The following is a 24,122-nucleotide window of genomic DNA, read 5'->3' as shown; positions in this document are numbered from 1 at the left end:
TCTCACAGGATTCTCTTTATTTCTCCAAAGGGGCTGGTCAAATAGCATGGGTAATCAATTAGCAATTAGAGTTCAGAGGAAAAAAAAGCTTATATACCATAATTTTGGCTCTAAGCCATGTTAGAAACACTGAGGCTGCTAAAAACAGAATCTTTTTCAAACAGTAGCTTAGCCACAAAATCTGTTAAAAATAGTCAAAATAGAAACTTGGTTACTTAGGTTCAAAGACAGTTTACAGGGCAAGTGTTCCTTCTGTGGGCTCAGCAAGTTTCAAAATATTAATGTTGGTGATTTTAGAAAATGTTTATGTTATTAATTTTCATTAGCTAGTCAAGGGTCCAGGTTTAGGGTACAGAATGTTCACTATGTAGAGGACATATCAGTGGGATGAATTAGTGTTGGCTTTCTCTGCTCTTGCTGCTAAACTTCCAGTGTTTTTTTTTGTTTTGTTTTGTTTTGTTTTTAGTAAATTGATTCAATTTTTTAAAATATTAAGCAACTATTCTAGATAGTCAAAAAGCAGCCTGGCAAAGTGGAAAGAGAATGGGTATTAAAACCATGAAGCCCAGTTCAAGTTCTATGTGACCCTTACTTCTCACTGTTCTGGGGAACTCTTTAAGACTATAAATTGCCGATTTTAATTAGAAGTAGTCTCTCACTTCAATCCAATCCCACTGGGTTCTCACTACTATTCAGGGAATTTTTTGTACATCGCTCATCGAATACAGATTTTTCCTCAATGTATGTTCTAAATCTCCAATACTATTCTTAGCCTATCTAATTCTTGGTTAGAGAGACTCACCTCCTATGTTACTAAAAATATTAAGACCACCTAGCTTAAATTTTCTAATCTTAATTTTTCTTTACATGTCATAGTCTCTCCATAGCACTGACATTTCTCTGAATCTTTATCAGACAAAATGTGCCTCTTCTCTTTTCCAAACCTAACCCTTCAATCTATGTTGTAGACTTCATCTTTTCTTATTCTGGGACCTAAACCCATCTATTATACTTCTCACTTCACTCCACTATCTTCAGTTTCTCTCCACTGGTTATTTTTTTTTCTCTCTACTAGCAGACAAGCTCAATTCTCTTCTTTCTTAACTAAACTACCCCTTCCATTTCATTGAAACTACTCTCTTCAAAGTTACTGATGACCTCATAGAAAAATAAAATGGTCTTTTCTTAGTCTTCATCCTCCTTAATCTCTTTCCAGTATTTTATATTTTCTACTAGTCTCTCCTGAAATTCTCTTTTCCTTTGATCTCTGTGATACTTCACTTCCTTATTCCTCCATGCCACCTCCCATGTCTCTGGTTCTTTTTATCCTTCATAATTTTATTACTTCTGTTTATTTTTTTGACTTCTATCTCCTGGTTTCTAGTCCAATGCTCTGAGCATGACATTTTATTTCCTACCTCTCTTTCTCTAGTACTGGCTACTATCACTTCCACTGATTTGAAAGATATTCACTTCCCTTATAAGCACAATCTTTACTTATATAATATTAATGGGATAGGACAAAACTGAAGCTGTTACATAGTAAAGGTATTTTCCTAATTAATGAATCCCATAGAATGACTTACTATGAAGTAGTCTATCTTTGTTGCATCAAAAAGGACTTCCAGTTCGGTGGTGTTAAGGGAAGTTTTATTTGAAAATGATTCCAAAACCTAGGGAAATTTTTAAAAAGACAAACTTTAAAAAAAAAAATTATTGTTCTATACCATTATATTGCTAAAGTGTGCTTACCAACTGACTTTCTTTTTCTTTTTTTTTTCTTTCTTTTTTACCAACTGACTTTCAATTACATATAAGATATAGCAATATTCTGAAACTATAACTTCCCATACTTTGTGCAACAGAGAGTCATGCAACACCGAGTGATTATTATGATATTTTCTTTTATCATGATTGATATAAGAAATAAATATACCTGATGTTAAGTAAACCTGATAAATTGTTGAGAACCCAATGTCACCAAATGAAATATTCTATGTAGACTCCTATTGAATTTATTTTTAGATGGCTACATGATTGGGAAACAGAAAAGAGGTACTGTCCTTAATTTATCTCCCATCTCCCTCATCTTGCACAGAGTGCTAGCTGAAAACAAAATTCATGAGCAGGCTAAGTAGATCTTCATCAATCCTAGCCTCCTGGTTCTTCATCATTTCTCCAAGATCTTTCCACAAACCCCACAGATAGTATTCTCTCCCCTAGTATGTCCAGTACTTATATACTCTTTACTCCTTTTCCAATATCAAAACCTGTTTTCTAAGAAAACAAAACCAAATGTTGCTTTTAGGGAAAAAAACACAACAAACCATAAAAATGAATGGTAGATAATTTAAATCATGCCCTATTAAAGAGACCTTTGAATATTGTTTTGGATCAAAAGAAACTAAAGAATTAATCCCTTAGTCAAGCGGATTCTGATAATGGAGATCTGTTTAATTTTTTGGTCTCAACCTCTAAAGGTAATCAGTTAGAAATCCAAGTTATGTCAAGACCCCGAGGCTAAAATTTCCCTATAAAACAATTTATGGCCCATGGCTTTGTTGCTACCTTCCTTCGGGACAGCCTACCACAGCACTCTGCTTCTTGGGGTCCTGCCCCTTCCTCAATGCCATGTAGTTTCTCCCCTACCTCCTATATGCTTCTCAATCCCACTTCTCCTCCTTACATCTAACTAACTCTTTTATTTTTTTTATTATAGTTTTTTATTTACAAGTTATATGCATGGGTAATTTTACAGCATTGACAATTGCCAAACCTTTTGTTCCAATTTTTCCCCTCTTTCCCTCCACCTTCTCCCCCAGATGGCAGGTTGAACAATACATAACTAACTCTTTTAGGGTGCTAAGTCCCTTTCAGGATTTAGCCTGCCAGCTAAGGGCATGCCCTAATCTCATAGGGTACTCCCTTTCTACTGATTAATTGTAAGTTCCACTGAGAAACTTGTCTTTCAGATGCTTTCTCACTCTATTTCTTATTTGCCATTTTGTCTGTAACCTATTTCCCTAAATAAATCTACCTTTTTCCAAAGAGAATGGCCATTGTGAATTCTTCACATGACTAAACCCCAACTTTTGGTGCCTGCTATCATTTAGTGACAAACCCCACATCACAGATCACATCACTATTAATGAGCCAATAAAATTTTATCAAAAGACGGAGTTTAGCCAACAAATGATTGAAAAGGGATTGTGGATGACATTAGAGCCTTTCTAATATTGTAAGACCAAAATACATAAGCAATTAATCGCCATGGCTTTATATAAGGCTGGAACTGAAAGTGCATCTCTAAATTCTCTTAGAGAAGATGATTTTCATACTTACAGATGATGATAAATGTCAGGATCACGCTGGAGTCGCGTTTGGAATCCTATATATAAATCATCCCAAAGCAATCCATGCTTTACCACATGCCTGATAACACTAACCCGGCTCCTTATCTGGAACAGAAAACAGAAAAATACTGTAGATGATAATAGTTGGATAATGGGCAACAGAAAAATATTGTAGATGCTAAAAAATTGGGTACAGGCTACCACAACACCAATAACCTTGAAGTGATAGCCAGTGATGGCAGTGGAAAGCACATGAGTAGCAAGACATGTACAGATGTGCATCTAGATATAAGCGGCAATCTGCTCTCTTCCTTCTACTATCTCCTTAACAAAGTATGAAATTCCCTTTGAAAAGGTGAGATTTGCAACAAATACTATGTTCACTTCTTTTTTCTGTTTTTTTATTTGTCCTACGTTTTCCCCTTTTGCTCTGATTTTTCTCTCCCAACATGATTCATAAAATGATGTGTATTAAAAATAAATTTAGTAGGAAAAAATAAAGATTCTCCCATGATAAATTAGGATTTTATATAGACAACAAAAATCAATTCTGAGTCATGTCTAAGAAGTTTCATAATTAAGATAGAAAATACTCATTTGAATCTGAAATATGGGGTGTGTCACTATAAAGAAATGAAAGTGGCTTTCTAGCATGATTTATACTTGATTTTGTATCCATTTCTAAATAAATGTCAAACATTTCAAAAAAAAAAGAAAGGAAGGAAAGAAAAGGTGTGATTTGGTCTTATTCCAAATACCTGTTGTTGAGTGGCCTTTTACTTTGGCAATGGTGGTGAAGTTCATATCTACAAACTTACTAAAGAAATGAAGATCATCATTGTACATGGCAACAACAAGACTATATGATGATCAATTCTGATAGACGTGGCTCTCTTCAACAATGAACTGATTCAGACTAGTTCCAATTGTTCAGTGATGAAGAGAGCCATCTACATCCAGAGAGAGGACTGTGGGAAGTGAGTGTGGACCACAACATAGCATTTTCATTCTTTCTGTTGTTGTTTGCTTGCATTTCTCAGGGTTTTTTTTTTCTTTCTAGATCAGATTTTTCTTGTGCAGCAAGATAACTATATGGATATGTATACATATATTGGATTTAACATATATTTTAACATGTACTGGAATACCTGCCATCTAGGTGGGGGGAAAGAGGGAAAATTTGGAACAAAAGGTTTTGCAAGGGTCAGTGTTGAAAAATTACCCATGCATATGTTTTGTAAATAAAAAGCTATTTAAAAAAAAAAAGATCAAGGAGAAAAAAAAGAAATGAAGATCATGAAGTTAACAGCATTTTCATGGTGTACTTCATATAGCTGAACTGAATCTTGGGTTCAACTTTTTTTTTTTAGCTTTTTATTTTCAAAATATATTCATAGATAATTTTAATTATTCACCTTTGCAAAATCTTGTGTTCCAAATTTTTCTTCCTCCTTTTCCTCATCCCCTCCCTTATATAGCAAATAATCCAATATATGTAAAATGTGTGCAATTCTTCTATACATATTTCTACATTTATCTTACTGCACAATAAAAATCAGATCAAAAAGGAAAGAAAATGAGAGAAAAAAAAAAAGCAAGCAAACATCAACAAAAAAGTGAAAATATTATGTTGTGACCTACACTCAGTTGCCATAGTCCTCTCTCTGGGTACAGATAGCTCTTTCCATCACAAGTCTATTGGAACTGGCCTGAATCATCTCATTGTTGAAAAGAGCCACGTCCATCAGAATTGATCGTCACATAATCTTGCTGTGAACAATGCTCTCTTGGTTCTACTCATTTCACTTAGCATCAGTTCATGTAAGTCTCTCCAGGCTTTTCTGAAATCATTCTGCTGATCATTTCTTATAGAACAATTGATGGGCATCCACTCAGTTTCCAGTTCCTTGCCACTACAAAAAGGGCTGCCACAAACATTTTTGCACATTTTGCATTTTCTCTTTGTTATGATCTCTTTAGAATACAGGCCCAGTTGAGACACTGCTGGATCAAAAGTTATGCATGGTTTGAGAGCCCTTTGGTCACAGTTCCAGATTGCTCTCCAGAATGGTTGGATCAGTTCACAACTCCACCAACAATGTATTAGTGTCCCAGTTTTCTCCCATACCCTCCAATATTTATTATTATCCTTTCCTGTCATTTTAGCCAATCTGAGTTAGTGGTACCTCAGAGTTGTCTTTGCATTTCTCTAATCAATAATAATTTAGAGCATTTTTTCATATGATTTGAAATGGTTTCAATTTCTTCATCTGAAAACTGTCTGTTTATATCCTTTGACCATTTATTTATTGGAGAATAACTTATATTCTTATAAATTTGAGCCAATTCTTTATATATTTTAGAGATGAGGCCTTTATTAGAATCTTTAGATGTAAAAATTCCCCCCCCCCCGTTTTCTGCTTCCTTTCTAATGTTGCCTGCATTAGTTTTGTTTGTACAAAAACTTAATATAATCAAAGTTACCCATTTTGCATTTCATAATGTACTCTAGTTCTTCTTTGGCCACAGATTCCTTCCCAATCCACAGATCTCAGAGGTATACTATCCTTTGTTTTTCTCATTTGTTTATAACATCACTCTTTATGTCTAAATCATGAACTCATTTTGACATTATCTTGATATAAGGTGTTAGGTGTTGGTCAATGCCTACTTTATGCCATACTTGGGTTCAACTTTCAAAGGGAGGAGGATCATTCATCAAAATAGAGAGACTGTCTATTGGGATTGACAGAAAATGCCATCTGCATCCAGAAAAATAACTAAGAAGATTGAATGTAAATCAAGAAAGAGAGAGAGACAGAGAGACAGAGACAGAGAGAGAGACAGAAAGATAGAGACAAAAACACATACAGAGAGAAAACCTCCAATTTCCTACTCCAGCTCATTTTACAGTTGAGGGAACTGAGTCAAACAGAGTTCAATGACACACTAAAGTCTTTCAACTAATAAGTATTTGAAGCTGAATTAGAACTCAGAAAGATGAGTCTTCGGGACTCCAGACTCAATGCTCTGTGCACCATGGCACCACCTATCTACACACACACACACACACACACATACACACACGCATACACGTGTATGTGTGTGTGTATGTGTGTGTGTGTGTGTATGTATGTGTGTGTGTGTGTGTGTGTGTAGATATCTCTATTTCTATTTCTCTCTATTTAAATGTGGTCTTCCAAGGCCTAAAACTGCTTTAAGACTTTTTTGCCTTTCTCTTTTTCTCCAGTAATCAGTATAATTCTTGATACATAATAAATTTTCAAAAAATACTTGTCAGCTTTAAAAAGTAGCTAGCTCCTCATACTTGCCATTTTAAAACTGAGTTAGGATGACATCTTGTTAGGACACAACATGTAGGGGAGGAGGGATTATCCCTATTCCATATCTCATATTATATTTATCTAAAAAGTCTCAATAAACTCTATTTCTACTTTATGGTAGTAACTAGGGATTAACTTGATAGAATCATAGGAATTTAGAGCTAGGGGGAGATTTCAGGGATCATCCTATTTTATCCTTCACAGTTATTTTAGTTGAGTTTGACTAAAGGACATATATAAACCATCTCTCCACACATTACCATTCCTTCACCATTCCATCCTGGCTTGGTTTTTATCATAGCATAGCAATTTTAAAACTGGTTAAATTAGTTCATGATTACCCTGATGTGTAACTATGGCAAATTCACCATTTTGAAAACAAATAAAGCACAAGAATACCTAATTGACTCTTTAAAAATGAACTGATTTTAAAAATGAAGAAATAAAGAAAAATAAAGAACTCTCTGACAGGCCTTTCCATATATGGTGGTAATTCTGTGTCCCCAAATGTTTTGTGCTCTACATCAGGTTGGATGTCTGCCCAGTGTTGAAGTCCTTGACTGGCATTTTACTTGAAGTTAATGGACAGTTCTTGAATGCCTAGTATAGTATCAAATAAATATGCAACAATGGTATTTATTGTTTAGAAGTGATTTAGTGTTTTCACATTATATGGATTTCTTTATTAGTATATTGTCTTCTAGGTCTGAAAGATCTGAATTTAATATTCATACTTAAGCTTGAAGTGTAATGATTTGTGTAAAATAATCCTCCTCTCCAGCAGGACACTCTTGGAAAGGAGCCACTGGATGTTCCATAAAGCCATAAATGATTGGAGAGAAAGCTATTTATTCTTCTAACTAAAAGAGTTTAGTATCTCAGTTCTCCCTTTATCTACCCTTTCCCCTTTTGTGCATCATTGCCTTTCTCCTTCCTATTACACTGATCCTTTCAGATATGAATATAGATAAACATATAATAAATGTTCATATATGTATAACATATAAAAATCATGTCAACCCACATGAGAAACAAAAAATTAGAGAGACTGGGGATAAGAGAAGGGCCTCCCTAAGGAGAGTGAAACAGGATAATAACAAGTGGAAGACACAGTCTCATTCATCAAAAACATTGGAAGAGAGACAGAAAAATGTATGCTGAGATTCAGAATCAAGACAGAGTGAATTCCCTGGAGAGAAGCCTGGAAATCTATGTGCCTCTCATGAGATACATCATCCTAGATGAGATAAAGAACTGAAGATAGGGCAAACTGGACTTATCCTTTCCCTGGTACTCTGGAAATCAAATGGATTATGGCCTGGGAGAGGAGGAGGAGGAGGAGAGGGAGAGTGAAGAGTAGTACTTGAGGTAAAGAATTGTTTTGATTATTTTTGTAATTAACAATGAAATTTTTGTGTTTTCCACCAGATAAAAATAAAGCCTTCATTCATAAAGGGAGAAAAGCAGAAAGACAAGTAAAGAAATAGAGACAAGAAAAGAAAGAGAGAGAAAGAGGAGCAGAGGAGAAGAAAGAGGAAGAGGAGGAGGGGAGAAAGAGACCGAGAGAGAAACAGAGAGAGAGAGAGAGAGAGAGACAGAGAGACAGAGAGACAGAGACAGAGACAGAGACGGGGGCGGGGGGAGAGGGGAAAAGTGAGGGGGAAATGAGAGAGTGGGAGAAGAAGAGGAAAAGGATGAGGGAAAAGGAGAGGGAGAGGGAGAGAATAGTTAAAAGAATTAAAGGACTACTGGCAGTTTCTGGGATCACTGGTCATTCTCTCTTTTGTAGACAGAATTGGAAGACAATAATGGGATAAATAGTGGTGATGACCTAAGTGTGGAGGCAACTAAAGGGCCAAGCCAGGAAGTGAGATTCATATCCATAAACAGCATTGCTCAGATTCAGTGAGCTCCAGAAAGTAAAAATCCTTTTCCCTGAATTTCCTTAATTCATGAGGAAGTGAGGAAAAGGAGGTAAGAAAGTGAAAGTTCTTCTTTTCCCTATAGTTTTTTTTTTTTTTTTTAACAAATTAAGACATTTTTCTATCCAAATCAAAGACCTAAAAGAGACAGCAATGCTGGTGGAGGAGTTTATATTTCTTTTGCTATCTTTTTTTCTTACTTCCATGTTATTAAAAATTTTGTGATCAAAATATACTAAATGAATATATGAATACGGAAGGAAAAGGCCTAAGATACTGGAATTCATCTATGATGTTTAAGAGCACTAAGTAAAATATATAAGTAACAAATTTCATATTTTCATATTTCATTTCATCCCTTCTGTAGATTGAACCCACCTACACAGAAGCTAAATAAATCTGAATTTGAGCCAAGGTTGGAATTGTTCTGTACAATTGCAAAGAAACTAGTCAAAAGTACTGGCATGATTGGCTATGGTTAGCTCATTTGGGTTAAAGTATAATAATTCATAAAAGGACTAAGGAATGTTTTATAAACTCCTTATTTCATTCTAAATGATGATATTGATGATGGCTCAAAAAGGACCTATCCAGATGATTCACAGTTCATGTTTGGAGAGAAATATGGATCACTGATCATGAAAAAATCACACAGGGAGAATGATGATTAACATTTTGGGAAAGTACTTGGTAAACCTAAAAGTGATTTACAAATGTGAATTATTAGTATTATTAAAAATTAACAAGAATGTTTTCAGGAGAGATTCTATAATTAAGGCAATATTTCTAATAGAACAAATTTTTGGAGCGAACTGAACAAAGGGACAGTTTGAAGACTTTGAGAAATTATAAATCAAATTTCCATGTGAGTAAGATGGATCAGAAGTTATCAATCATTTTGTTTTTAGTTATGTATCAAAACTATTCAATGTTGCTAAGGAGTGGAGGGAGACTTTTCAAATGAATTTTGGTATTCAGGAAATTCCTTCATAGTAAACTGGACTCTTGAAGGCTTATTGAAAGTTTTGTTTTCTTTCCAATTCTCCAAGGCACTACAGAATTTTGTCTGGACTTTGGCTGTCACACTCCCCTGAAACTGACATTTGGAGAGGAATAATTCAACAGGACATACAAAGCAGCTTCTCCTAAATACTCTATTAAGAATCATCTCAACACTATCCAATGACTTTTATAATAATTTTTTAAAATGATTATAGCACATTATAGATTGCAAATAGCTTAAATTATTACTGATGGAGCATGGGGTTTGAATCCCAAAGAATATTGGGGTTTGAGGCTAGTGTCACAAGGTATCTCAAAAGAATTTGTAGGCTTAGACTATCTCCAAATCAAAAAGGCAAAGATTTTATCAGTAGGCTAAGTTCTAAAAAGGAGTTTAGCAAAGAAGTGAGGTATGTCACCACTGATTGGCAAGCTAAGTTCCAAAAAATAGCTAGCTTCACCACCATCAAAGGGAAAGATGGAAATAACCTGAGCCCTTAAGGTGGGCAAAGTTCGTAATGAATTGACCATTGGATCATGAGTGTCATTGTTACAAACTTACCCAAACACAGATATCTCTGTTTAAGCAAATAATATTGTATATTTTTACTAAGTATATTAGAACCCAAAGTGATTCATTCAGTTCAATACCTTCAACTTACAAAGAGTTCAGAAAGATGAAATGATTCACTCATTATTAAGGGCAGAACCAGAACTAAAATCCAGGTCTCCTAATTCCATTGTATCACATTTGGCCATTGTGATTGTTTGTTTTTCAAAATAAGCAAACAGGAACACTTGAGCCATAGGATCATAGGGTTAGAGCTGGAAGCTACTTTAGAGGCTAATCAAGCCCAATCTTCTCATTTATTGTTCAATTATTTCACAACTTCAGTTCTGGCACTCTATCCACTGTGCCACCTAACTGCCTTTCATTTTACAGGTAAGTCTCTCAGTACTGCTGCTTTCTTTAGTTTTTTATTCATTTCCTGTGAAACTATAGTCAATTAAAATAGAGCTATTTTTGAGTACAAAAGAAAGCCCTAATTTGAGGACAATAAGCTCCTGTCAGAGATTCCTCCTAAATGCAAGTTCCTGGAGAATGGGGACAGTTTCATTTTTGTCTTTACATCCCCAAGCCTCAAGACAATACTGGGGCATGTTAAGTTAAATTTTTTTCAGTCATGTCTGATTTCTTGACCCCACTTGAGGTTTTCTGGGCAAAGCTACTACATTAGTTTGCCATTTCCTTCTCCAGCTCATTTTACAGATCAGCAGACTGAAGCAGAGTTAAATGCCCAGAGTCACACAAGGTCACACAGCTCATAAATGTCTGAGGCCATTTGAACTCAGGTTTTTTTGACTCTAGACCCAGTGCTCTATCCATTGCCCCTCTATCCACATAACCTTGTCATGTAATAGATACTTAATCAAGGCTTGTTGATTGATTGAAAATGACTTCATATTTTGCCCCCAAATACAATGAGAATTAGAATTAGAATTGTAATCCTGGTGAAGGCTCTTCTTCAGAAACTTTGTGATTATGTTGCTACAGTTACAGCCACCCTCCTTACCAATATAAATCTTACTCCTTCCAGATTTCATGAGCTGATATGACTAAACATCAAAAACAATAAAAGGATATTTGGGATACAACCTTCCAGTAATGCTTAGTAGCATTGTCCTCAAACACACAGATATATGAGTAGTTTTCCAGGCTGGCACCTGATACTTTTTTTTAGCTTCATATGACCTGCTATAGCCTACAATAACCTGGCAGAATTTTATAGTTAACACCATATCTTGATGAGGAAAGACCATCAAACTTTACTAGATGAACCAAGGATATAGCATCAAAGAAGAAAAAATGTCAGACATAGAGTCCCTCATACTTACCAAAAGCAAAGGTTGTTGAGCTAGCAACAACCATTTAAAAAGAATAACTATGAACTTGGACTACAAAATAGATATAACTATAATATATATGCATACATGAACATACGTGTATACCAGCCAATGTCAATATATGCCGTTCATAAAATGAAATTCTACTCTATCATTAATATGACCTAAAATTAATATGCTAACTATAAAATTAAACATTAAATTGGCAATTTCATTTGCATAGTTAAGTATTTTCTCAATTTTGTTTTTGAGTAGGGCAGATCTTTTAAAAGCTATTCAAAGAATTTTGAGCTGTTGCTTCCTCTTGCCTTCCCCCCCCCCCACACACACACACTGTTTTTTCCCACTAGTAAGGAGACTCAGAATTGAAGCTGCTATTGGGGAATAGGAAACATCATCCCCAAAGAGAATAGCACTATATATCCCACTTGGGTGAAAAATAATTTAGCTTGAAGATAAACTTTGTCTATATTAAAGAGATATTTTTTTTAATGTAATAGATACATTCCTAAAAAGACATTTGTAAAGCGAATTTTTAGAAATGGATTATATATGTTGTCAAAAAAGACAATAATTGGGTGATCCTCAATTGGGTATTTATATGATTTTTGGCAATAGAGTGCCATGAGAAAAATACTGTGAAAAAAACAGCCTTGCATTTTAGGAAGAGAGCTGAAGGTCATTGAAAGTATTTCCTACTCCTCCCTGCTTTTTTTCTGGGCCTAATCTTCTGTTTTCAGTGTTTATACAAGATATGTATACTGAAGAACCAGTTTTACAAGTGGCATGAATAAGCTATTATATAATTCATCTCATCTAAGATATCAAAATCATATTCCTAAAACACGTCTGACCCTTTAGCCATCCTATTCAATGAGCTTGCAGTGACTCCTAAGCATTTCTAAGATCAAATGTAAAATCTTCTATTTGACTTAAAAAAAACATTTTATAACCTGCTCTCTTTTCCCAGTATTTTTACACCTTATGGGCCCTCCTCCCTCTTATATTCATTGATCCAAAGACATCGTGGCCTTCTTGCTGTTCTTTACAATGAGCATTTTTACTGTCCCCCATGCCTTAAATGTTTTTCTTCTGTATCTCCACTTCCTGACGTAAATCCTGCCCTCTAACATGAAGCCTTTACTGATTCTCCCTTAATTCTAGTGACTTTTCTTTTTTGTTTATGTCTAATTTATATTACATATGCCTTGTTGAAACATAATTGTTGCACATTCTCTCCTATTAGTCTGTGATCTCCTTAAGATTTCTTTTAAAAAGACCTTTCTTTGTTTCAAGATGCTTAGCACAGTTCCTGATACATTGTAAAAGCTTAATAAATATTTATTGACTGAGTGAGAGATACAGTAAAAGGATGCTATCAGTGAAAATTGTAATCAGAGAAGAAAATGAACTGGTCATGTGGCAAGATCAAGGTTTAACAGAGTTTACTGACAGCCTGTCCATGCTACTGGTATCCATGCAAAATCGTCAGAGTAGAAAAAGATCCCTAATACATTGGGTGGATTGCCTATGGAAGGATTTCAGGAAGGCATGAATAAGAGACAGGATGAGAAGTCACGAATATACTCTGTAAAGAACATAAATGAAATCAGAGATCTGATGAAATATCTGATGAAAGTATGTGGGGAGGGTGTGGGAGTTACATTTTATATAATCTAAGAAGAATTTTCTTTTAAAGCCAATTTTGTTTTTATAAACTCAGAATTATTTAGAGTTCAATACACTGGAATAACAATAACTAGACTGTACTATGTATGAAAATACAGGTTTCATAAAACAATAAGTGAGATGATAATCATTAGTTTCCCTTTAGTAAACACATCTATAGGATTAAAAAGCAAAGTGTTTTAAAATGTTTTAAATTCAACTTGATTTGAAAAAATGTAATTTACACAACTTTTGGGAAACTATTGCATCAGATATATTCTTATCTTTATGTCAAGGGTATTGTACATTCTGGTTAGGATTATAACAGCCTTGAGAAGGTAAAATCTCCACTCCACCCCCAATATCCTACTTGGCTCAGTGACTTAGATTTGCATATAATTAAAGTAACATAAGTCTGTGTTGACTGCAGGAAGCTTTATTTTTTTTCACCTGAGTTCTGTTGAACTGCATGAACTGCTGGGGTACTTTCCAGCTTTAGAACCATAAATTACACAGATAGTAAACAATTCTTAAAGGATACCAGGACTCAAGGAAGCAAAAAATAGGACAGAGAGAAAAGGAATTAGGTATCAGTGATTATATAGTTCCCCTGGCACCTTCTGCTAATTTCGTTGCTTACGTGTGAAATGTTAAAATGGCATAGAGAAGAATGCCTTCAACAACACATACATAGAAGGAAACAGCAGAACAGCAATTCTTTGCTACTTGTTACAGAGGAAGCAAACACCTTGCAAATTGTTGCTTACCTCAAATAATGTAATGTAATAAGGGAATGTGCACAGCAGAACATATGACAGGAATCAAAATATATAACAATAAATTTCCATTTCAAAAAAGCATATGTGATAATGAAACACAATGTACTCAGAACTATCTTTTCTTTGCTTCCTTGCAAGTTCTCTGCTGTGCACTTTTTACTTTATTCTTTTTTCCTCCTTTTCTATTCTCCCACCTCTCTCTTTTCCCCCCTCCCACCTCCCTCAAGCAAGCTATAGTTACACATGGATATATTTATGTGTACATATATACATACATGCTACATACATTTACACACATGTATACACATACCTAAAACAATATTAATATGACTAACATAATGTAGATTTCTCTCCTGATTGAATCTTTAAAAAATTTGACTTTGTCTGAGATCAATGATTATTATCCTTATTTTTGTTTTGTTTTGTTTTTCTAATAAATTCTATTCTTAATCTTTGTGCTTACTTCTTCATATGGATGATCCCGGCTTGGTCTTTCTATTGGAAAGGATAAATCTAGAAAATCAACCAAATAGTTGTATCCAGTAGGCAAAGTGTTGAAATCTTCATCTGTTTCAATCATCTATGGAAGGCAGAGAACAATAATAAGAAAAACAAACCATTAATCAATAGGTTTTTAAGATCTTGGAAATCAAACTCCCAGAAGAAAAAGTAGCCTATGATGTTGCCAAAGTCACATGGGAAATTAATGATAAGGTAGGTGGAATTTTTTGGGGGAGAGTTATATATATTTTCTTTGCTTAATAGTATTTTATTTTTCCAATTACATGTAAAGATAGTTTTCAACATTCATTTTTATGAAATCCTGAGTGCCACATTTTTTTCTTCCCTTCCTTCCCCTTCTCCTCCCCAAGACATTTAGCAATCTGATATATGTTATACATGTACAATTATTTTAAAGATATTTCCATGTTAGTCATTTTATGAAAGAAAAATCAGTACAAAATAGAACAACCATGAGAAAGAAAAAAACAAAACACAAAGACAAAAGGTGAAAATAATATATTTTGATCTGCATTCAGTCTCCTTAGTTTTCTTTGTCAGAAGGAGTGGCATTTTCCATGGTGAGGTTTTTTTTAAATACTTTTCTCTGAATCAATAGCTGAAAAAGTTTATTTTTATGAATTAGAAATACTACTTCATCGCAATGACCAAAAAACAAATGTGGAATGTGTCTACAGGTGGCAGGGCATTATCTTAAATTTTGTCAATAAGGAGGTGCTTTATTTTTAGTCCAAATTTATAAGCTTGTAGAACAAGCAAGATGGTAGATGCTAGTGAATGGGATAGAATAGCTGTATAGAGACCAGTATTTAAATGGAGAGATGAGGGGTTCTCTCTTTGCCCTCCTCAAATTCAGATGGCAAAGAGATATCATATTCCTTCAAATATTGGAAGATGTGACCTGGACTGAGGTGGGTGATCAGAGGCTGATAAGTTTGGAAATGAATTACATTTAGATAGCAATTGGGTACAGACCCTAATAGAGAAGAGTAAGAGGGAAGAGTAAGAAGGGTTAGTGAACAGATGCTGATGGAATGATTAAAAAAAGAGATGCAAGTCAGGTGTGGTGGTACATGCCAAAAATTCCTACTTCTAGGGAGGCTGAAGCTTCTGGATTGCTTGAGTTTTGGAGTTTGGAGCTTTCAGTGGGCAAAACTAATTGATTATTTATGCTAAGTCCAGTATCAATTCCATGAGTCTGTAATTGGGATAAATAGTGACATTCTAATCTATGATAGAGGAGAACCCAGGAGGGAGAAGTTCTGATCTAGGAAAGCCAGATGAGGGACTGGGAGGGGATGCTATTCCAGAAGACAGCTGGCTCTAGGAGACAGGATAGAATTAGCAGAGACTGGATGAGCAAGCAAACAAGAATTGGGAAGAAGAGCAAATGAGAGAGAAATTAAAAAAAAAAAACTGGTATAAGTGGCAAAATAGTATCATAGGGAGGAGGAGCCGTATTTAACGCTGAAACTTATAATTATGGAATTTCAAAGATAGAAGGAATCTTTGAGGTCACCCAGTCCTAAATAGATGAGAACAAGCTGTCATAGGGTGGGAATTGGAAGTGAGAATTAAAAGAACTCATTAGAGTCACAATGTGATACTTTGAGATTTTTGTGTGTAGTATTTCTCCCTTAGTTTTGCTCTATTTGGCAAGCAAATTATATTTAGATATAAATTAATTATTTTTAAAGAATGTCTTAGGGAAGGGAGATGGCTTTATTGGGGCAGACCTGTAATTCCAGTTACAAAAGAGATTGAGGTTGGTAGATGCTTAATTTCTGAGAGTTCTGAGTTTTAGTAGAAGTAAAGTTTGTGATGTGTATGTACTGTGCCTGGTACCAACATAATGCACAGATTGGTTTGTATTTGAGAAGAAGCAAATCAGCTCAGGTCAAACCCTCTGTAGCAATGGGTCTAGGTTTATCAATGACTACTGTACTTCCAGCCTGAGTATAATAGAAGGACTTAGTTTTTAATTTTTTTAAGTCTATATATATATATAATCTTTATATATATATATATATAAGTCTCTATATATGTCTTTATATATTTTTATATATAAAATAGATTTTAAAAGTCTTTATATATAAATATATATATTTAAGTCTTTTATATATGACTTTATATATAAAAGTCTTTATATATATATTTCTTATATATATAATATAATATATTTTCTTATATATAAAAACTTTTATATATATATAAAAAGTCCATATATAAGAAATTTTATACATATATAATTTATATATATGTATGTATATATATATATGTGTGTGTGTGTGTGTGTGTCTTTATATATAAGAAATTGTGAAACCTTGGCTTTCTTAGCTTTCTGTTTTTCAAAAGTCAAGCTTTCCCCAATGTATAAACTATTACCCTTGCTATATTCACCTACAAAAGATGTTTCATTTCTTACTTGATGGCAGTGACTAGAGTTAAAAGACTAGTCTAGAAGAGCAAGACTATAAGACTACAAGATGCAGACTATGAAGTAATCTTTTTAGGACACATTATATATTCTTTTCTCCATATGGCTATATACATGGATATGGCTATATGTCATATAGGTATATTTCTGTCTCCAAAGAGAGATGCAATTACAAATGCTATGAAGTTTACAATTCAACCAACACCAATTGTATTTCTGAACACAGTGCTAGGTACTAAGAGAAATGCCAAGTTTAGCTGAGTCTCAAAGTTTAGATATGAAGTAATGCCTTCCCCATATAGCTTACACTCTCTTGAGGATATCTCTAGAGAACTATAATATCCAATTACACCCAGTAAGTGGGGGTGTTGTGGGGAGTGGGGAGGTAGAAATGAGGGGAAAAGTACAAAACAAAGGTCTGAGAGGGAAAGATCATTGCCCAAGAGAAACAAGTCAGTTAGCTTCAAGGAGGAAGTGAGATTTCAGTTGGACTGTAACGAATGAACAGAAATTCAACAGTCATAGAGGAAACTGTTGTGGGCATAAGGAAAAGACTGAGCAGAGATAAAATGCAGGCTGTGTACAAGAACTGCATAGTGAAAAACAAATTAGAGTGTTTTATTCCAATGTAAACTATATAGAGCACATTAAAAGTTAATAGAAAAGAGAAGACAAATATTAGCACTCATTACTATACCCTGATCACAAGGTTATAATTCTTAAATCCAGCCCAAGTGAAGTATTCTTTTATCCAGGATGGGTGAAGAAATATTTCATCTTCTATAGCATAATTCAGTGTTTGTAAGTATGGTTCAAAGTTCCAGGAATCTTTATAAATCTTAGTCCCAGCTGGAGGGTTTATGATGCTTTTGCTGGGAGGTAATAAAGAAGAGAGGAGAAGGAAAAATGGTGGGAGTGGGGTGGGGAAGAAGATGAGGAGGAAAGGAAGGGACAAGAGAGGAGAGAAAACAACAAAAAAGTAAATTTAACGATTGCATATCAGAATTTATTTGACCCATTTCAATGATAAGGATAAATAACTATATTAAGAGGCAGATAAGTGGTGCAGTGGATAGAGCACCAGCCTTGAAGTCAGGAGGACCTGAGTTCAAATCTTGTCTCAAACACTTAACACTTCCTGGCTGTGTGACCCTGGGCAAGTCACTTAACCCCAATTGCCTTAGCAAAACAAATAAATAAATAATATGTTACTAGATGACTTGTATATAGTCAGTTACTCTAGACTCAAGGAATAACTAATTCACATCTAGTTGCTATCTTTATTTCCACCTGCACCATTCCTCATCTCCAAAAGTAAAATTTTCCCCATATCTAAACCCATTACTCTTGCTATATTTCTCTACTAAAAATGTTTCATTACTTCCTTGAAGGCAATGATTAAAGCTAAGGGACTAGTCTTAAAGAGGATACAGAATAGTCTTTTTAGGGCATATCATATATCTCTTGCTCCATATGTATATTATATATATGTAATACATATGTACATTTACATTTATGTGTATGTATATGTAAATATGTCTAGCCATAAAGACAGATATAGCTCCAAAAGCAATGAAATCTACAGTGTTCAAGTTCAACTAACATCAAGTGCCTACTGCATCTGAGATACTAAGTGGACCACAACTCTTCAGAACTGGCTAAATAAATGGTACCGAAAATTTTGAAAAAACAACAGAATTAGACTGTTTTCTCTAAGAATTATATGCAAATATATATGATGGGCTTCCAAATTTATCTATCACAGAAATTCAGATTTCAAGTGTGTTTTAATAATAAATTCTCAAAATTGAATTAAAGATTTTACATATAAATTTTATTGATAATGGCAAGAAAAGTAAAATTATTTTAAAGTATTTGTCTGATAATTTCAAAAGGCAAAAGAATTCATTTATAAATGACCTTGTAAATTTTTAAAAGATTCTTATATCAGATACAGGATTTAGGTAGGGACAGAAATAACAAATGTTATAATAGATTTAAATTCTCTGAAGTTTTAAGATTGAAAAACCAAATTTAAGTGATTGTACTAAATTACATTGTCAGAATTACTTAGGAACCTATAGATTTGAAGAACAGCCCCTTTTAGAGTTGTCCTGAGAGTAAGCATAGTAATCTAGAGACTAGCTCTCTACATGAGGTATCTGGGACTCAAAATGTGTTGGTGAAATGGTTATTGAGAATGGGTCACTGGGACTCAAAATGTGCTGGTTAAATGGATTTTGAGAATGGATCATTAGAATACAAGAAGTCTTAATTTTAATTATGTTTAAGTCTTTTTGGTTACCTCGTTGACAAGTAAATCTTCCTTCTCAAAACTAGTTCATTGTGAACTCTCTAAGTAGTTTTATCTCTACCTGACAGTATAATAATATAATCATGAGAATTATGAGAAAATTTTATTTTATTATTTGAGCCTGACCCTTCATGGCTGGGAAATAGGATCATCTCTGTGTTTTGTTTAGATACTCTTAACTAAGGTTATGTTATGCTGATCAGAAACTCAGCTCCAAAGATTAATGCAAAGGGTTTTCTCAAATTGTCCATCAATCATTGTTTCTAAGGACCCTTACCAGGTTCTTCTGATTACGCCCACAGCTGCCAAACTTGTGGGAGTGGACTCCTGGATCATCTGAAGAAAGTCCCTGCTCCTGAATAAATGGCAGTATCTTCCAGTGACCTCAAGTTTCATCTAGCATAGACCCAGAATTAATTGATCTCCACATGACACAGCTGTCTCAAGATTCCAAACGAGGGCTGAGAATATTGTCCTAGTTTTTTTTTTTTTTCCCCTCTTCCCTTTTGTTATATACCCAACACGAAGATCCTGATTCAAGCATATATTGGCATTTTCTCCTTCTACATTCTTGCTGCCCTCTCTTTTCTGTTTCCAAGCAAACAATGGCTAGCAATGATTCCTGGGACATATTTCCCTGAGAAGTTCCCTCAAGAAACTAATCCCCTGGGCAATATCTCCCTCTGGCTCAACTAGCCTCTCATGCATCTTGCCTTATATCTGTCTCTCTTTTGTTGACTACAAGGATAGGATTTCTTTTAGGAGTCCTTTCAAACTTCATCTCTTTAACCAACAAAGGGAAACATCAAGATATTTTCCAGAGTTTAGGTCCAGTAAGCAGACTTTTGTGCTCACTTTGCTAGATGAATTGTTTTTGGTTGTGAAGCCCTATTATGAATCAAACTTGTTATATTGCTGCTATTACTCTTTATTGTCAGGGCTACAGCTCGTTGCATAGACAGAAGTATATAAATCAATGTTCAACCACACTAAAACAGGACCTCCCCATCACCACCATTAGGGATGGGTCTCTGGCACATGTGTCCTTGTTTGCAAGCTATTTCTTTCACTTTGAAATTAAACTTCTTGATTCCTGACTCTCCTGGCTCTAGCCTGCTCTTTTTTGCTTTGTCTATTCACAGATCAGAGGCTAGTTCTGTCTGACTGACATTAAAAATTCTTTTACTAAAAGCTCTGCCCAGCCCATTTGTAGTTTTTCTAGATGTAGTCTAGAAACCCAGAGATATAATAGAAGTTAAAAGAGTTTTGAGATCATAACCCAAATAAAAATTTATACTGAAAGACCCTAAGTGGTAGCAGGAGAAAACTACATGAAAAAATAGATTTGAAAAGGTTAAGAATTTCTCTAGGTAACTGCCTAGGTGCTGCTGAATGGGATTTGAATCACAAGAGCTGACAATAACCTTGGGGACTAATCATACTAAAGAACTAGCAGATTTCTCCCTACTGAGAAGAGGTTGCATCACATGTGAAAGCTAACTAGTAATAATTGAAAGCCTTAAGAATCTCCTTCAATACCTGGACACCTGCAGAAAGTGGCTCAAATGACATCATGAAAGGGTATTAGTGACTCTGGAGCATTGGAAGTATTAGTTGTCCTGCCTATAACTGTTAAATGATACCATGTATTCCCTATGATTCCCTTCCTTGGGTACATGTCTGTTCCCTATGTTTGCCCCTCCATGCATGCTGTCTGGAGACATGTATTCCCCTGGTACTATCCCCTTCCTTAATGGAGATGTGGTAACTTGAGTGCATGGGGGAAATATTTGTCTTTTTTTTTTTTTTTGGCCATGCTATTTGATTAAATATCTTTTGCTTTGGACTAATGAATTAATAATAGGTATAGGATATACTATGTCAACACTGGCCAAATTATATGATCTGATATAGTTTTAGGTTGGAAATATATGAGTTACATAAACATTGGTTATATAAATGCTGGTTACAGAATAATGGAATTATTAAATCATTTACTTTCTTGACTTCAACTGCCATTTCTATAAACTGATTTCCAAATCTATAATGTCTATTTCTGAGGTCCAGATCTATATTTCCTACTGACTACAGGACATATCTTTCTAAATGTGCTACATACTTCTTAAACTCAACATATTCAAAACTGGATTATTATAGCCCTAAGCCTTTACTACTTCTGATCTCATTATTGGTTTGTTCTCTGATTCTGTGCTTTTGCTAAATTCTTTTCTAGATTTATCAGCTATATTTCCCTGAAGGCCCAGCCTACTGACACCCCTGTTAATTCATATAAAAGGAATCCTCATTATAACATCACTGACAGATGATGGTCTAGCCTCTGCTTGAAGACCTCCAAGAAAGGGGAATCTACCCCCTTTCAAAAACAAACATTTTATTTTTACATGACTCTTTAGGAATAGGGCAGCTGGGTGGCACAATGGATAGAGTGCTGAGTCTAGAATCAGGAAGACCTCATTTCAAATATGACCTCAGATACTTACTAGCTGTGTGATCCCTGGTAAGTCACTTAACTCTGTTTGCCTAAGTTTTCTCATCTGTAACTAAATGAAGTAGAAGAACTAGAACTAGAGAACTAAAGAAGGAACTAGAGAAGGAAAAAAGCAAAGTATTTTTGCTACAAAACCCCCAAATGGGGTCACAAAAAGTAGGACAAGACCAAAAACAGCTTTTAGGAAATTTTTTCTAATTTCAAACGTAAATAGGCTATTTTCCAACTCCTGTATAGTCATGGTTTGGCCAAACAAAGCACGTCTAATCCATTCTTCAAATAGCCCCTCAGATATTTGCCTTCCCATCCTCTCCTCAGTCTTCTCTTCTCCAGGCCCAGTTCTTTCTGATCCTCATATATCATACCCTTTGTCATTCTGGTTGTCCTCTGAACATTCTCCAGATTATCTATACCCTAAATCATGATATTGATTTGAATTGAACACAATATTCCAGATGAGATCTGACAAGTTCAAGCTATAGTATGGACAGTCACTTCCCTAACCCTAGAAGTTATGGCCTTTTTAAAGTGGCCCAAGAATATTTTAAGATTTTTAATATTAATATTAATCACACTCCTAATTAATATTGAGTTTACAATCTACTAAAACCCCCAGATGCTTTTGGTAACAAAAGCTTTTCATCCATGCTTTTTTTTTTTTTTTTCATATTTTTTTAATACCCAAGGGTAAAATTGTTCACTGATCCATTGCAATTAAATCAGTTTAATAGTCTAGCCCAGTGGTATCAGACTCTCATAGAAACATTCTTCATGGTAAATATTGAGTTAGAAACTTATAAATTAACATTAACTGTTTTGTACTATATTTTTACTTACTTTGTTAAAAACATTTTCCAATTATATTTTAATCTATCTCTAGAGGTGATTAGGAATGTTTGAAATCAGAGGGCTCTATAGGCAAACTAAGTTAAGTTACAGATTCAACACTGAATTTGTAAAATCCTAAATTCACAAAAACTAAAAGGCTATATTTTAGAGTCACAATGAACTACTTGAGAGTAAAAGATTAACATATCATTAAGACTCTAGTTAGGGAAGATTTTCCACAAATAAAATCTGTTTGGGGAATTTTTAAAGATGCTATATTCCTTTCTTCCTCTCATAAGATTTTTTTATCTCAGAAATGTCAAAAGTCTTTCCTTAATATTATTATTCCATGAGTCAGATTTTTTTTAGCCAAGTGAGGTTAACATTCATAGGAAACAGGTTTCAGCAGTCAACGAGATATGACATAATAAAATATAATTAAAGGAAAATGAAAGATTCCCATGATACATATTTAAGGCTCACCCTCAGGATAAACAGTTAAGAATTGCATTAGAATGAGAACAATATGTGGAGACATCTATATCTGATTTAGTGTAACAGACTTTCTATTAAATGAATCCTAAGTAGGAATGGATTCTAAAGGCTTGGAGCTAATTCTGATTTAGGATTTAAAAAAAAAAAAAAAAAAACCCACCCCAAAAAACACTTACACATGTGACTAAAGTCTTGGAAGAATGCTTTGGAAATTTTTTTTTATTTTATAAAAATGTATCTATCTGTGTGTTCAGTGTACATACATTTCTCAGTATGTTAATAGTATAAGCCTAATAATGCAAGCTAGAAGAGAATTGTGCTGGAAATATGAATAGTATTATGATATTGAAGCATCTGGTTGTGCAATAGATAGAACACTGGTCTTGAATCATGAAAACCTGACTGTGAATCTGGCCTAAGACACTAGCTGTATGATACTGGCCAAGTCACTCAATCTGTTTGCCTCAGTTTCTTTATCTGTAAAATGGGGATAATAATAGCACTTACCTCCTGGAATTGTTGTGAGGACCAAATAAGATGATAATTGTTTAGGGTTTAGTGGAGTGTTTGATACATAGTAAGCAAATGTCATTATAAATGTTATTTATAATAATATTATTATAATATATAACATATTACACATAATTAAATAACATAATTATTATACTATATACTATTATTATAAATGTTTTTCTTAGTATTATTTCCAGTCTGGTTTCTATTGTACTAAAGGATATTTAATCAACAAACTCAAATAAGATAATGTTATATGAAGCATACATTGTAAAACACCATCGATGCTAGCTATCATTATGGTTATGTCGTTATGGTTATGTAGCTGGTGCTGGAATTTTTGCTTCTCTCCTTTCTTTGATGGACCTGACTTGGGAAAATGGTATTGACTTGATAGAATGAATGCTTGAGAAAGCAAGGTAATAAGATAATATTCACATTGGCATAAAAACAGCTCCCATTCCGCCCCCCCCCCAAAAAAAATTGCCAGTATTTGGTATTGGTCCTTGGTTTGAATTCCAGCTTCTTCTA

General features: G+C 34.4%; 1 protein-coding gene across 3 annotated transcripts in view; it reads right to left on the bottom strand.

Annotated features, from left to right (window-relative positions):
• The window catches only part of LOC100929712 (cytidine monophosphate-N-acetylneuraminic acid hydroxylase), an 89,138-nt gene that overhangs the window by 7,446 nt on the left and 57,570 nt on the right, over positions 1-24,122 (bottom strand). For all 3 annotated transcript variants that reach the window (XM_012541605.3, XM_012541604.3, XM_003760126.4), the window contains exons 12-15: positions 17,630-17,804; positions 14,437-14,553; positions 3,343-3,458; positions 1,587-1,673 (exon numbers count right to left, since the gene is read on the bottom strand). In XM_012541605.3, coding sequence (XP_012397059.1) covers positions 1,598-1,673; positions 3,343-3,458; positions 14,437-14,553; positions 17,630-17,804 — 484 coding nt within the window. In that variant the 3' untranslated portion in view covers positions 1,587-1,597. The remainder of the gene's footprint in view (positions 1-1,586; positions 1,674-3,342; positions 3,459-14,436; positions 14,554-17,629; positions 17,805-24,122) is intronic.

The sequence above is a fragment of the Sarcophilus harrisii genome, chromosome 1, assembly GCF_902635505.1.
Source record: "Sarcophilus harrisii chromosome 1, mSarHar1.11, whole genome shotgun sequence".
NCBI classification, from domain to species: Eukaryota; Metazoa; Chordata; class Mammalia; order Dasyuromorphia; family Dasyuridae; genus Sarcophilus; species Sarcophilus harrisii.
The sequence above is the reverse complement of the archived record's forward strand: the minus strand, read 5'-3'. Positions and strand labels throughout refer to the sequence as shown.